This window comes from Temnothorax americanus, unplaced genomic scaffold (genome assembly GCF_048541705.1).
Source record: "Temnothorax americanus isolate GAGA-0224 unplaced genomic scaffold, ASM4854170v1 Scaffold12, whole genome shotgun sequence".
Lineage (NCBI taxonomy): Eukaryota > Metazoa > Arthropoda > Insecta > Hymenoptera > Formicidae > Temnothorax > Temnothorax americanus.
In genome coordinates this window covers 3,066,424-3,083,009 of record NW_027509253.1, presented here as the reverse complement: position 1 = coordinate 3,083,009, position 16,586 = coordinate 3,066,424, and the positions used below count along the sequence as shown (strand labels likewise).

The 16,586-nt window shown below is 43.7% G+C and overlaps 2 protein-coding genes across 8 annotated transcripts in view; one reads left to right on the top strand and one right to left on the bottom strand.

Moving 5' to 3' along the window:
* The window catches only part of LOC143893224 (alpha-tocopherol transfer protein-like), a 115,845-nt gene extending 105,148 nt beyond the window's left edge, over positions 1-10,697 (bottom strand). The window contains exons 1-2 of one of the 2 annotated variants that reach the window (XM_077398363.1): positions 10,568-10,697; positions 159-235 (exon numbers count right to left, since the gene is read on the bottom strand). The gene's annotated coding sequence lies outside the window, so the exon portion shown is untranslated. The remainder of the gene's footprint in view (positions 1-158; positions 236-10,567) is intronic. The other variant, XM_077398367.1, reaches the window with a different exon arrangement.
* LOC143893225 (frequenin-2) overlaps positions 1-16,586 on the top strand; it is a 56,045-nt gene that overhangs the window by 31,806 nt on the left and 7,653 nt on the right. For 5 of the 6 annotated variants that reach the window (XM_077398368.1, XM_077398369.1, XM_077398370.1 and 2 more), the window contains one exon: positions 3,323-15,540. In XM_077398368.1, coding sequence (XP_077254494.1) covers positions 3,323-3,490 — 168 coding nt within the window. In that variant the 3' untranslated portion in view covers positions 3,491-15,540. Of the gene's footprint in view, positions 1-3,322; positions 15,541-16,586 lie in introns of those variants that run through there. The other variant, XR_013255739.1, reaches the window with a different exon arrangement.

Here is a 16,586-nt window from a genome sequence, read left to right as displayed (position 1 = left end):
TTTCAAGTATAAATTATTTAAAAAAATATAAGATATAAAATCATATGAATAAAAAAATATCTCTTATTCTTATCTCTAAATTATCCAAATAAACGGGAAACGAGTCAACGATCAAAAAAGGAAAGACAGATAATATATAAATAATAAGTTATACTTACTCCGCAGTTGCTCCGCCGTCGCCCGATGCCTCCCAGGCCTCCTTTCCTCGGTTGCAGTCACGACACTCGCGAAAATACTGTTAATTATGATTTATTAATTAATCGAATATAACAAAGAATACGACACCTCGCGCGAAACTTTTTACGGCACTCCCGAAGTTCAAAAGTCGCGAGACATGACGCTCACGGCACTTTGCCCATACTTCGAACCGCACTCTCCAACACATCGAGAGCGTTCGCCACGTACGAGCCACTTAACGACTTGTGGCAACGCGGTGTCCGCGCTCTTTTATCCAGGATGTCAAATCCTCGAGGGTATCATAAGCCCCCAGCGAGATCGTGATATCTCAGTAAAAAAAAAAAAAAAAAAAAAAAAAAGCAAAGGAAAAACGAGGTCCGAGCACGCGACAATTCTGGGCAACGAAATATTTAATTATAAAATCCATTAAAAATGTATCGTATTATAGAATTTATTATATTTGAGTGCCGAATATTTCGCTCGGTGTGCCACAATTAAGTTAATTATTAATAAATGATCGATAAGTACCTACGGAAAGCGACGAGAGTGCCCGTTAATTGAATCGCTCGAGTCGACTGTTCGCAATAAGCGCGATGCGAGATGAGCGATGAGATATGATCCGCAACCGTCGTTAAAAATGCTCGACGGGACAGCGACTCGCGATCCCCCGCGAGCCCCGTTCTTCATATATAACCTCAATTTCGATTTCAGATCCAACGCGTCGAATGAATCGCGCGATAATTGTTGTCCACAGGCGCGATCACGTGCGAGTCATTAGCCGCCGGAGTTAATTAATCGCTCAAAACGGAAATCGTGCGCGGCAGTAATCGTAACGATCGCGTTTCGAGGGATAATAACGCAGCGACACGCACTACTTACTACCTATAGTCCGCTCGGCGCTCCGCTTCAGCGTCGCCGGCCGAATGATAACATGGCGGCGCGGCGGGGGGGGGGGCGTAACAACAAGCGCCAAGGCCACGTATACATACCACAGTGGTCCCGAACCATCTAACGTAAAAAACGTTGAAAAACTAACGTGCGTTCCGTTATTTCAAGTTGATTTCGGCAAATATTAATCGCTATAATGTTATCGTCGCGCATTATTTTACGGACTCGTTAGCGTCATTCAAGATAAACGATTGCCACTCGATGGGAATTTAATTTTGGAAGCTTATTTGTTATATATACATATTATATATACATATTAAGTAATTTAATGTGTAGATAATAGTTAAAATTTACTATTAACACGTTTATATTGTTTCTTCTTTTTTTTTTCAATAAAAATTTGGACGCTTGATTAAAATTGTATTTGAAAAGAATTCCTAAATTATAAAAACAGAAAATTTATCTTTGTTTTAAGCAAAGCGATATTCATGTAAATTAATTCGTTATTACTCTTTTCCCAAATATTTACTAGCGAGGATAAAATTATGTAATTTTAATCAATCAAAAATTATGTGATTTATATTGTTAATTTTTAATCGCAAATAAATCAGGATAATGTAAATATTGCTAATTCGTAATTTAATTTCATATTTACTTCATTGATTTAATGATTTATTAAAAAATTTAAAAAAAATAATAAAGACAAATTAATGTCCATAAATACTCTTGGATTAAAATGAAAATAAACTTCTTATTCGCTTCAAATGAATATTCGATTGAGATATTGATTGATGTATGGTTATAAAAAGTTAAGTTTCAAATAATCGTGATTTGCTCACTGATCGATATGCATGCAATGCGAGAATATTATAGTCCAGCACTATTACTCTACACATAAAAATAAAAATAAAAACCAAAATAAAAATTAAAAAAAGTAGTATTCTATAGTCTCTCGTTGCACCAAATTTAGTTTTTGAATTCAAATCAACTTGTCCATGTAGGTAATCGTTCAACTCTTTATCTGAATATTTATTGAAGTTATTTAAATGCAATTCTTTTCTCCAATCACATTTCTCTTCAGAATTAATTATTGAACCACAAGAACCAAAAAGTTCAGGTTTTATTTTAAAACAAATTTCATTTAAATTTCTCACTTAAGTTTCTCGCAATTAGAAACATTACATTAGGAATATTAAAAATTCTTATAATAGATTTATTAAATTATATTATGTTTCAAGATCGACTTCAGCCGAGAGGGTTTCAGCAGGGAAAGAATTATAAATACGCGCGGGTTGAATTTCTTTTTATCCCAGACTACGCACGCCTTAAAGTGCACAGCAAATGCGCATTAGTTTGCAAATTGCAATTTTCTCCGTAATGCTAAATAAATTACCAATACGCACAAAGCCGCGCATGTTCGTGCAGATTACGCACTTGGAGCCGAAACTACACTTGGACACGGAAACTACTTTACTTTCATCGAAACGCGCAAAAACTTGCAAAATGTGCAGCGAAAAACCCTTCAAGGGGGTCCAGTAAAATATCTCAACGCTTTTTTAGGGCTGTTTTATAGCGGATATTCGCGCCCCGAGGCAAATTTTAACGTAAAATTCGATGCGATCGCGCGGCAAATCCGTCTCGCGACAACGGTTCGCCATTAATCACCTTGAAGTCTCGTTAATATTAATTTCAAAGAGAAATACAGTGACATATTATATGTATACCAGCGGGGCATGCACATGGTAATTCATAAACATGCAGGTAGCGGTCGACAAAGACGCGCGGAACTGACAGACGACTTTAGACCAGTAAATCCGATCAAGCTGCGTAATACGATTGAATGCAACCGATACAGATCACAATACAGGCAATTAGCCGATCAACCGATATCAATTAAAACCCACAGGATAAAACAAAAAAATCAATTGAAAAATCTATATCGCAAAGCACCTCGTAATATCGTAAACCATGCGGCATTATCAACCATGGATTTTGCGGCAATAAAGCAATAACGCGATAGTGAAATTTCTCGTATCATTTTCCGCGCGTTTGTAATGACGATAAAATCTCACGATAATTGAAATTAAATTTCCCATATATCACAAGATAGCGTTACGTTTCTAACAACGGGCACAAATTCGTTGACATTGACGTTTTCCGAAAAACTTTGTTCGGTAATTTCTTTCTGGTTTGAAGAACGACATTTGGTAATTTTCTCGGCAAAACTTTGAGCGGAGAACAACGTTGAATGTTTCAGGGGCAGCAGCCGCAAGCCGAGGACGAGAATACCCCGCAGAAGAGGGTCGACAAAATCTTCGACCAGATGGACAAGAACCACGACGACAAGCTCACGCTGGAGGAATTCCGGGAGGGTAGCAAGGCCGACCCGAGGATCGTCCAGGCGCTCTCGCTGGGCGGCGAGTAACCCCGATTTTCATCATAGGCGGCGCGCGATCACTTCGAAATCGGGAGTCTCCACGTCGTCGTCGTCGTCGTCGTTATCGTAATTGTCGACGTACGCGAGCTGGGCGAGCCGCTCGTCCTGATAATCGACCGACGAGGAAAAGACCTTGGGAGAGAAAGGCAAGTCCACATCCGCTCGGTGTTTGGCATGCACGTATTTAATAGGTAGGCAATAATGTGTGAGGCGTCAGTTGGTGTTGAGATTTGCGAATATTTTTGGAGAGAGATCTCTCGTCGAAGAGCTAGTACTACTTACTTCTTTTCTACACTCTCGCCCTATCTCTCTTTCTCTATATACTGTAACTCTCGGAGGAAGATTGGTTCTCGTTCCCCGTTGGTGCAACCGATCCCTCCACCTTTGTTAACGATCCGATTTCGAAAATCTCGATGCTAATATAACTGTAGATATACCTAGCGTTTGAACAGTCGTAGCTTTCAAGGAGACTGGACGTGGGCGGATTACATTTTTAGGTAGAGAGCATGCAGAACTTCGATATACGAATAAACTGTTAGAAACGATGTATGAACGATGAAGACATACAAATCACGGAGAGGAGAGAATTCCCGTTCTCGCGGGGGCGTTCTCTCGAAAGCAATCTCTTTTGTCGCGTCGCTCCTCCTCCACGCTTCCGTTATTCCGCTGGCAAAGTAGCGTCACGGTAATACAGGTAACGAGTAAAATTCGAATACACTCGACGCGAGCACGCCGCTCGAATTTCAACGAGGCTCACCGGGGAGTGGTCATTTCCGATTTGTGCAGCGCGACTCCACATTAGAGAAAATGGGAAGAAGAACGGAAGAGAGAACGGTAGTAGAGGGATGGGTAGTGGGTAAATTGCCGCGGGGATAAGCATTCAAATGTGGACAACTGATCGTGCGCTGTGCGGCGTTGCGTAGCGAATACGACCGCAAACAAAAATTCCAGAGAGTCACAATGAGAGCTTGTACGTATTTCAATAAAACGTCGAGCGAAAGAATCGAGAGAGATGGGCAAATTTTGCAATGATGAATAGCGCCGTAACAACGGTACTCGGACTATATATTCTTCTTCGCCTCTCTTGTTTTCTTCGCATTTTACGCAACGCGCGCTCTACTGAATTAAGTACCTCGCCATTACGAATTCAATCATCGAACGTAAATATTAATACGGACTTTTATATAACAGCTACTTTATGTTACGCTGCCGCCTAGAAGTGTTGCAGATTATTCATTTTCAAATGTCAAAAAGCACCGGCGTCGAGTACTAACGAGCGTTGCGTGCCACTGACAAAATTGCAGCGTCGATTTGACGCCGGACGCGGCGTCATTTGCGCGCGATTTCTTAACAAACGGCGGCAACCGTCTCGTAAGAGTATCGACTCGCGTTGCGTAACGCGGCGCATTACAACGGCAACGGCATGGCAAAAATTCGGAGATACGGAGACGATGACCAAGCAAAAGGGGAAGATGAATAATGGTATAATCTGCTTTCCGATATTAATGAGCGTTTTACGTCACTTACACGACCAAGTGGCCGGCCTTACAAATCGCCAGCTGCAGCACGCGTATTATCAATGGGAATCTTCGTCGAGTTATAGAATTGCACAGAAGCACGAGAGATGTATTCAAAGTAAATGTGAGAAATAATTATACGTTATTTACTCCTTAATTATAGTCGGAAAAGTTGTGTTATTATTGATTTTACGGCTCTCATAAGAGATCTCCGTCAGAAGCTATATATCCCAAACAGAATTATACAAGAAAATGGTATTAACAAAAATAATCTTATTAAATACGATTATCGCGTATCATGTGTGTGATATAGCAGTCGATCGCCAAACATTAATGAGCAAAGTTGCATCTGCCTCGTCGATCTCTCGTATTGTTATTCGTGGCATCCATTTTTTAATCACAATCTTTTCAATCGCAGTCATTGACGTTCTTGACGCTCCACTTTCGAACTTCAACGACCTAAATCTTCATATTCAAGATGACTCGAGTGGAATAAAGCTAACGATCAATAAAGAAAAGGATACCCGGCATTTGAAAGTATTTTTACCTAGAATAAAATTACGTGAAAAAAGGACGGAACAAACGGAGGGCAGAATGGGCGTGGTAATCTACATATTTTGCATAACGGCGATTAATTAATCATTGTAACGTGCCTCCATCAAATATTAAACCGGAGTCGAAGGTAGGAAAAGCGGAAGAGAGAGAAATACCAGATTGAAATGAAGCGTCGAGAGTGATTGAGTTGAAGAAGGCAAAGGTCGCGGTCGAGACGATCTTTACACATCGCGGTAGAAGCGATTAAAACGAACGAGAGGGGATGATTCACATTGAAAATTCGATTTGATTGACGTAACTGATTTTCTGTAGTCGCACGATATGCGCGGAAGAGACAATAAAGCGAAGCGAGCAGCGAAATACGATAACGACTTTTGCTTAGTTAGTGAGGACGGCCGCGCGACGTGACATTAGTGGTACACGGATTTATCGGAATTTCGGGATCTCCTATTCTCCGATATTAAGGAGAGCGTCAGATGGTCGTCCGATAAGAGCGGGGCAAATCCAATGCGACAGAGCGAGAGCGCCAAGGACGATTAAAGGGAACTAGGTGGGGTAGAGGTAGATAGGTAGAGACGCGCCACATCTCGCCGATCGATCCGTTATAACGTTCCGCATTCCGCGGGATACGGTCATACGAATGCGGCTGAGCTTATGCGGAGGAACAAAAGGGAACGCTGGAAGTGCGAGAATCGTCAGGGACGAAGGGGAGGAAAGGACAACGAGAAAAGCGGGACGACAGTTCGCGGCCGACTATGTCGATGGCATCTCTTATAGGTGCGGGATCGCGCGGGGAATGGATTCCTCTCGTCGTACAATGAGAGGACTCGGAGGTGTACGATCATAAATCTTGCCACGGTTCGTGACCCTGCACGGAGACTCTTTTTAAAGAATAAACCGACGTTTACACGGGAGCCGGGCAGTTGTCATTGCCGAGGAAATTGGGAAAATATCTCGAGAGGACAAACGTCGCCCGTGCTCCGGCAGAGATAGCGGCAAGTTAAATAAGCTCCGAAAGGATCGCCCGACGACTTATGAAAAATGCATAGGCACTTGGTCCGGTGCCTCCATGCAATATGTAGCCCGTTGCCACCGAAACTGCACGACGACGCGTCTGGCTTACGCTCTGGCGCGTAAAAATGAAGTTTCCAGGCGAAGCCATCACGGGACAATGCCAATGGTCCGTTAAGCCCCCACCATTTGCACTTCGGTAACGCGGCCACCACTTGATTTTGTGTATTACGCGGCGACGAGAGCGAAGCAATTAAAATTATGAAAACGCAAAAATGAGAAATTAATTTACCCTGCCGGCAAAAAACGAACAAAATAAATAGAAATGCAATCGCGTTAATGAGCGAATTTTAAAATGGGTTTACGACGCGTGCCCCCGCAAGACTCCGCCTGCAGTGGAGAATTAAACATTTTAACGCAAGGATAAAAAGATAAAGTTTGCCGAGGTGAATGAAGAAAGGTCGCCCTTTGGAAGGCTGGAATTCAGACGTACAGTGCCATTGAATTTTCAAAGCAGCGCCGTATCTCTTTCCATCGCTCCCGCTATCTATTCTCCGATTGGGTGGCTGTAAAGCGAAAGGAGATACGAGTCCCAACCTACATAGGAATGACTCTGTGCGGGGAAAAATGTCGCGTAACCAACAGCAAAAATTCACAAGCTGAAGCTCGGAATGCCTCTAGAGATGTAAATGCGACGCTGCGAAGCGCATGTTATTACTCTAAATAACGTGCGTAATATATTCGCGTATATTCGCGGGGCGACAAAATTCCACGCACTGGGAAAATGGCGCTGGAACTAGAGCGCAAAAATAGACTCGGACATAATAAGCAAATATTAATTTCGCAAGAATGTACGCGAGAGATAAATCGCCGCTTAAAACCTCACCGTTATCTCGCGTGATTTAAGAACCGTTATTCACTTCGCCTCGTCGATATCAAACGTGTGAGGAACAATACAAGGAAATTCCATGAATCTTTCCGACCTGTCGTTTTTTCGGGCACTACGTAAACATTCGTATGGCGTGCTCTCACCCCCTTCTTTTTTCAGAGCGAACCTGGCGTACAATCTCTCGCACACGGGGAATTATAAATGGCTCGCCCAACATTCGTATTGCGATAAACAGCACCTTGCCCCGCGCACACAGCAACCCCTTTTCACCCGGCGGAAACGAAATAGCGAGCTGTATCGAAATTCTTCGCGAGACACGTTGCGATTCGTCTTTCGTTTGAACACTTTTCAGAACGCCTGACGAATTTTTAGCCGCGCCGTAAAAGCCGAGCGCGTACGTCCGGAGTTTAAAATTACGGAATAACGAGAACCAGGCCGGGTCTATATTTCTGCAGTCTTTATATCTTTTGTGTGTGCGTCGCGACACTCCGTGTCATCTCATCTTATCCCCGTCGCGCAGCCAAATTCGCAACATCCGACGTCACAAGCATCTGCGCGCATCTCGTCTCTCGCCTTTTCTTAATTTTTCAACCGCGCGCGGAACTTGCCGTCGCGTCGTCGTCGGCTCGCCATAAATTCAAAGCGCGCGTGCCTGCACCCTCAACGTCTGCGTTGTATCCGACCCGGCGATTTTACCACACCCTCCTTCCTCCGTTCTCGTTTAAGTTCTCACGTGGCAAGAATTTCAGTGACCGTGTGGATAAGTTTATTTCCGGATAAAACTTGAACGACGGCCAGGAGCCTCCGGTTCTCCAGGCGGTCGATTCGCAAAACTCATTTTCTTCGTAACGTGCTCGACGACGACGTTGTTTCCGCCTCCTATTCCTCCGTTAATTTCGTTGCCCGACTAGCTGCAGATTTTCCCGCGAATAAAGATTTACAACCGGCTAAAATTTGTGCTATACTTCGTCCCTTCCTTTACTTTTCACACGTTTCCATTCGTAAATTTATCGGACATTTTTCGCTACCTTTGCCACGAGCATATTTTTCTTTTCACGCTTGCCTTACTTCCACTCTTGTTCCACTCGTTTCCTTATCGAGGGATGCGCCACCGAACGTATACAACAAGCGGCAATGCGGTTAGCGGATTCGAGTTCCGCAACGAAGTAAAATCGTGGCGATAACAACGGCGCGCAGCGGAGCGAATTCCGGGATAAATGTTTGCGTACTGCAATACATCAGCAGCCAAGAGCGACGATTAATTACACCCATGATAAACTCGAAAGCCATTACGCCCTCGGCAACTGTGCAGTTGCGAACTCATAGTTCGCAACTGCTTTAAAGACATTTTAAGAATTTGCGTGTACGCGCGACGCTCATTATCATCTAACGATGCCTCACAGGACTTTCATTTATATATACGATTTCAAAACGCCGTTTGGACAAACAATACCGCCGTAAAGCCGGATCGCGAAATTTGCATCCGGCGACGACGCGGTCGCCGCGACCTACTCATAAACAAACATTAACTATTCCTCTCAAACCGTTTGGCGAGTCAATCCCTCGAACGAAACCGAGGTCGCAATCGGCGGCGAAAGAACCAAATACCCGAAATTCGCCGGTTGCGAGGCAACAACGCCCATGTACGCGCGCGCGGCATCGTCACGGTGTGGTGTAACTGGTATCAATCACTCGTTACGGATCGGTGCGCCCCATTATTTAACCACGTCAAATATTTGCCGATACCCATGCGCTTGGACGCGGGGGAGGGGGAGAGTCAGAAAGACACACGCATGCTGCATGTCGGCCTCGGCGAAATGGCGTTGACGTTTCTCTGCACGCGTGACCGGCATCGCAGAATGACTCCGATATTGGCAAACTTCCCGGCGACAATTTTTTTCCCTCCCCTCCCCTCGCTCCTCTTTTTTTTGCGTCCCATCGGCATCTCACTCCAGAGATCAAACTGGAGTAGCGCCATACGACGATGGAGACGATATTGGCAAATAAAACGTTCTCCGAGAGGCACAGCATTAACATTATTACCTGCCATCCATTTCTCCGGAAGCACGAGCTCGCCGCATTCGATCGCGACTATTGGCCGCGATTCTAGTTTACATAATTCGCGGGTCAGGGATTATGATGCACCGTTTCAAGAGAGATATATTTTATCATGTTGCGAGATACGGATTTAAAGCTCCTCGAAAACAACAGTTAACGTCGCCAATCACGGAAAAATGGGAAATTGTTAAACGAGAATTAACGTTAAAGAAGAACAAACAAGCAATTCTTTAGCGATGCTTCGATTAATTCGCGACACAATAAAGATGAGTATACAAAGTTTGGTAAAATGAACGGAATTACCCGTCGCAATAACATCGACTTGTTGACTTCGAGCGTAATTGTGACAAGCGATGGTGCTTCCGCGACGATATTACCGACGTTAAACTCGCGTCCGTCCCTTAGGATTTATTTGTCATGTTTGCGTCGATCGGGATTTAAGCAAGGACGTAAGCAGATAGTCGCCACGGAACTTCGAGCGCCCTGTAAGGTTCTTGAAGTCCCCGACAAGTCGTCCTCCCTTATTCCGTTCAATCATCCCCCGGTCGTTCTCGACTGCGGGTTTCGCGTTCTCGACTCTGTGAGTTTCGCACTCTCGCAGAAGTTAAACCGAAGTGAAGCTTCGAGGTTGTCTAAACCGGTGGTAATCGCGCGCGCGAGCTCTAGCCGCGTTGCGTCGGAGGATCGATCCAGAGACTATTTCGTTGCAGCTCCCCTCACGAAATAACGCTTATTCCTCGGTGGACCGGATACGCGGATGGGAATACCGTATTGGGGGTAAAGGGCATTCAGACCCGCTCCCGATATCCGTTCAATTGAGAGAATTGCTCCGCTAACTTTCGCGACGTTACGAACTTTACAGCGGTGTCAGAGTTTCGCTCCAAATCGTGCCGCGGCATCAAGGAACTCGCGAAGTGCCTGCCTGCGGCTGTCAAACTTCAACATTCGAACTGCATGTAAACAAATAAATTTCCACGAAGTGCCACATGCAATCTTAATGTCTCGATATCCATCGCTATTTTTCACATATCCTACCTTTTTTTCCTGGACCGTCACCTGTCTGCGCGACGGACACGCGTACCGCAAATCGATGAAATATAACGTTCCTGTTTCTGCCACTCTCCGCCAACACACGTCTGTCTCTAGCTCTCTCTCCGCGTCTCTCTGCAAAACGACTAGAGACAATATTTATAAACCCAAGGAGATAGTTTGTGCAAAAGCAATAATAGTCGCTTAAAAAACATTTCGAGTGACAGCACACGAAGAGAGACGGAAAGTGTTATTCGTGCACAACAAAACCACCTCGTCCGCTGACGAGACATAAAGTCGCACAAATGTTGGCGAAACGCCACGTTGGTGAAACACGCAATAAAGGCGAATCGCTGCCGGGAGAAGCTTTAACATTTAACTCGAAAGTTGTAACTCGCGGAGCCGCTCAAATTGTCACGCGTGGCCCGGAATTTAATCAACCTTAAACAACAAACAACAACGAGGACTCATCCGCAATATGGCGCACGCGAATCGCTTCGAGAGAGCGGCGAGTTCTCCCTAATACGAATATAAATATTGGCAAAGATCAGCCGCGCGTCGTACACGCGGGCTGCTCATTAGAACTGCGGAGCTCGCAGTCCCGTTTAAATAACGACTATTTCACGACGCGTATATTACACCGGCGAGCAAATTTACCCTACATCCCAGAGTCACGTCGCGAAGATTTATTCGAGAACCTGTCATCGAAAACGTGAAAAAACTCGCTATCATTTCTCGTTTCTTGCACCTCGCTGCTATAAGATGTCGACAATCATTATACAGCCATCGAGAATCCGATCTTTTTTTCATCGCGATTTATCATGCAACATTCAAATTAATGCAAATGTTGTATACCGTAAGTGCGAATAATTGATTCCTCGCTATAACGTGAAATAAATCAAAATAATAGATAACAATTATAAACGAATTCTTCTTGCGTGAAAATTCTAACAGAATATCATATCCATATTAATATCCTAGAATAATAAATGTTCTACTGCGCGCGCGACTTGGATTACAACAGCAAGAAACAATTCGCCTGGGAAGTATGTTCTTCATCGTTCGTACGCGTAGCGAACTTGTACTTGAGAAATATATTACTGTTACCATCATTGTAACACCATAAAAAAAAAAATAGTGTCTAGAGAAATATCTTGCGGTTTAAAGGATATTCAACGTTGTCACGGTCGCTTGGATTTACTTGTGCATTTTCAGTCTCTTACTTTGAAAGTTACTTCGCACGGGGAATTTTCGGACGAATCTCGTCAGCTCGTTATTTTTATACTTCTACGTTACGCTAGGGTAAGACTTTAAAAGCTCGACTTCACATTACTATCACTACGTAAGATCTACATTTTTGCTGGTAACACTCTACTCCACGTAAGACTCTTTACGATATTCTCGATTACATATATATTGCGCGTAATACGTGCTCACCTCGCGGAACTGTGGACGTTGCCCGGTCGGTCGTGAAACACCTTTTTGTAGCATGCCTCGAACATGATCCTTAGTTCTGACAAGCCGGAGTGAGAAACTTTTCGACTTTACGCGACGAGAGGGGCGTATTTTCCCTACCGGGGAAAAATAAGTGCAAACGCGAACGCCGCTGATAGCCGGTTCCGCTCACTCCGGCCTGTCCGAAAGAAATGAATGCAACCGCGTTTATTGCAAAGTCTGCTCCGTAAACGCGGCCTGGATATCACTTGAACCTTAGCAATAATCGTGGAACAATTTGTTACATCGTGGCGGAAGTTTTTAATCGCCGTCGAGCGTTAAGAGCTGGTTGCACCAACATCAATTAACGTAAACCTTAAACGTTTCCTCTCTGTCTTGCGCGCGAAATCTACCGTGAGAGCTCCGCCATGTACTTCGGAAACGCGTACCCTGGATAAAGTTGAAGAATTTTATATCTTTGGCACCGAGTACTTTGGTAATTGTGTCGCGAATTAAGATAAAGCGCGCTCGAGATTATAGTTGGCAAATAAATGCTCCGTTATCTTATTTGCACTTGTAAAACTTACTTTGTCATAACTTTGATTTCATCAGCGTTAATCAAATCCAATCTCCAAATTTATCATAAACTCCCATAAGTATAGGGATTATAATCCGGCTGAAGATAATGAATCACTGACCTGGAGTTAGTTAAATCAGATTGTCGGTGCAACTCAGTCCAAGTTGCGGAAGGCGCGCATATACCTAACCCGAGCAGGCTTGGCGACGTGCGAAGGAGATGAATCACTACGGCGACGTATGAGACGGTCGAAGAATGCCAACGATGATCTCCCGCGACGGCCACTTCAGCAAAGAGAGCCTCCTTTCCGCAGTTTTTCATTCTTGTCGAGTTATCGCGGCGATCGAAAATTCTATTTTTCTAACACACGTCCGATTTTGCTTCGATGCAATTCGCAACGTCATTGCGACAAAAAATGCAAGACCGGGGGAGCATCGTTGTCGTCGGCCTCGAGACGGGGGCGAAAGCGATTTTTCGCGATTTTCGTCGCCGGATTTTTATCGCCGGTGTGTCGCGCATCGATCTCTTGGCGGCAACATGTCAGGTGGGAGAAGATTGCGTCAGCAGAGGTAATCATGCGCCACAATAGAGAACGAAAGAGAAAGAGAAAAAAGAGAGGGAGAGAGATTTTAAAAACGTTTAATGAGAAAAAAAAATAATCCATCCGCTTTTTAACAAGCTTAGCTTTTCCAATATCCGCGGGCACCCCCGTGACCTCTGATTATTTTCTTATAAACGCCGGCTTTAAAACTGTTTCTCTACTCTGGCGCAAATAAGTTAACTCTGCCGATGGGACTCTTGCCCACGACTAACGGGAAGACGAACGCGCGAGTGGTGTATCGGATTAAGTTTTATCGTCGTTAAGGAATTATTAAGTAACAAAAAAAATCGTCTTAAGCAATTTTTACAATTTTCAACGGGAAGCATAAGTGTAAGAGTCGAATCTCGCTTAGTGAAATTTCTAGATGCTTTTCGTGTCAACTGAAGTAGTGAACGCTTTCTCGTTTGAACGTTTGAACGTTTCTCGTAGTGAACGCTTTGTGCGAGCTGAAAGTCTCTCGTAATTCGTAAAGAGGCTGATACAGGAGGCCGGAGGAGATAAAAGGCGCGCGACGAAAAGTGCCGGGGAAGGAACGCGAAAGGAAATCAAAAAGCTCCAACGTGCCTGCTCCAGGCGATGTCCCATTTTCTCTGCATTTATCTCGGCGCGGCGCGTCTTTTCGCGAGCGGCCATTCAGCGAGACGTCATTAACGTTGGTAATTAGCGATTAACAGGCACGAGCGTGATCAGAATGATGAAAGTGAGAAAACACCGAGAGTGCGAAAAGTAATCGGCGGCGAAGCCCCGAAGGTCATTACGTAACTATCGGCCGGGGATAATTATTCCATTTGTATTCGTTAAGCGGGCTTGCGCATTTATTCGAGCGAGATCAGCGCGATAGAATATCCGTTGCATATCGTTGCGCAGTTTATTCCTTACGATTTAACATAATTTTAACCGCTGGGTCGACTCAATTCCATTTCGATAGCGCTAATGGCTGTGAAATAAGCGTTTTCAATGCAAATATAATCCAGCAAAACAAGTCTGAACGTCGCATTCGTACCTGTGACCGTTTATCGCCGTGTGTACAATGCAACGCGGCAATCGGTTTGAATCCCTTGAAGCGCATTATACGATAATTAATTTAAAGCCGCTATACGGTATCGGATTTAATTTCGCCATATTACAGCGCGAACGAGAAATTAGTCATTTCACAGATGGAAGCTTTCCCGTGGACATCTGCACCGCAATCGAGCACGGTATATATCCGCCTCTATTTGCGACAAAGGGCTTTGAGACACGGGTCGCAGACACGTCACTGAGGCACAAAGACGCGCTTTCGAAGATAAAGCTGTCGGACGATTGTATCCGCGAGCTGCCGGCATTCACGGCGGCGCGGCGGCCGTCACGCGGTCACCGAGATTTGGAATTTTTATCGCGATCTCGCGAACGCGCTCGCGAATCTCACCCGTGGGCCGTGTTTCCCAATGCTCGCGGAAACAAATGGAATGTTTATGGTGATTAGATCCGATCGATTCGAACGCGTACGGCTAGATTTCGATAAGAATTTTCAACATATACGTTCTGTATCTCTGGTCTTCTCGCTTTCGCTTTGATATTCTTATTAATAGCTAGAGATAAATCTCCGTTGCAGCTCTACGTGCCTCGAGAAGGATTGCGAGGCTTAACCTTCTGTAACCTATTTTCCGATTGTTATTGAGCCGCTCTGACTGTATTACTCCTCCGGGAAGCGTTGCAGGTTATTTCACAAATCACAAAGGTACATGAAACGGTATATCTATCGCGGTAGCGTGAAAATAAATATTAGGACGTTATTTCACCGTGAGTTATAGAAGATTGACGTAACAAGAGCGTCTATGCGATTATGTAAAATGTCCAAACCAAAACTGTTACCGTTCCTCTCATTTAACGAATTCTTTAATCATTCCTGAGTCGATTTTTTTTTAAATGAGAATATTCATAGAGAATTTTCTTAACGAAAACCGTCCTTTTTGAGAAAATGCTTAATTACGACTTAAAATGACCTTTTAAATTAATATCCACGGGTGCTAGTCTCATTGACGAAATTCCATTCTTAATTCTACGATAAATTTTAATACAAGGTGTTTAATATTGAACATTAAATAATTTTAAATAAAGATATCAGCTACATATTTTTCTTAAGGATTACAACGGTGGAAGAAGTCGTAGATGGAAACAGTAATGGTTTTGGGACGGTCTCAGTGTACTAATCCTAAGTTTTACTTATGCGGATTTTAAGTTATAAGCATCCCCGCATTAAATATGCTATAATACAGTCCAAACTACTTGGACTGTATTGCGAAATTGCAAAGTGTAAATACGATCGGTCAATACCGTGAATTATTCATATGTTTCCTTCGATAGTCACTTCCGAGGACAAGCGCTCTGGGAGGCGAAAAACCCAACGGAATTGCAATGGAATTGAACAGAGATACGTATTGGGATAAGCGTGAGTTTTTTTTTTTTTACCAACATTTCTCTCCACAATTACCTTCTCTCACTCACTATTTTTCTTTTACTCTTTCTCTATTTCTCTCACTTGTTTTACGCATCAGCGACCTCGGCGACCTCGAAAAGAGCGGCTTTTTCGATAATAACGTTAAAATAAAAAAAGGAAAAGTATATTCTCTATACTATAGTAAGATATTACTATTCTTAAGCGCTGCGATGCACGAAGGCCATTCTAATGTGTACCGTTATACTTATCGCTACTTGTACCGCTACTATTACCGCTAGTATGTACTCTAACGCTAACTACTGTTACTATATTTGCAGCAACGTGCGAAACTTTTCCGTCTAAATGCATAATACACATTCTCGAGAGACACGCCCATAAACACATACGTATACTGTCCACACGTGCACACACGCATACACTGAACATTGCATTCGTTCCGTGCACACGGAAGGAAGAACACGACACGTACACTTAATAAACGTCAACATCGTTGTTTTACAAACTTTCTGTGATAATTATTAACAATCACTAAATACGAAGAGAAATACTAAGTACAGAGCGACGAAAATGGAGAAGGAGCGAGATGACGGAAAGTCTAACGAGGGGGAAAGAGGAAAGGCTCGTTTGAACGATAGGCGGGGAAAAGCATGGTGCTCTGATTGAACGAAAGGCGTCTTGTTAGATAATATAAAATTATTGTTCCGTAGTTTGTTGTACGATCGACGATCCGTTGAAATGCTTGTACTTGCTCTGATCCTGCGACAGAGGAAAAGGAAAAAGAAGAAAAAGCGCGAGAAGAAGAAAGAACAGAAGCAGAGACAGAGAGAGAGAAAGAGAGAGCGAATGCAACAAATAACGCGACCTCGAGACGTTGCTCGGTTACCACAAAAATCTAAGCGCATTGTTATTTTGTATGGTCCCATGCGTTTTTTCTAAATGACGACATCGTGACATGCGATATGATTGCGATTAA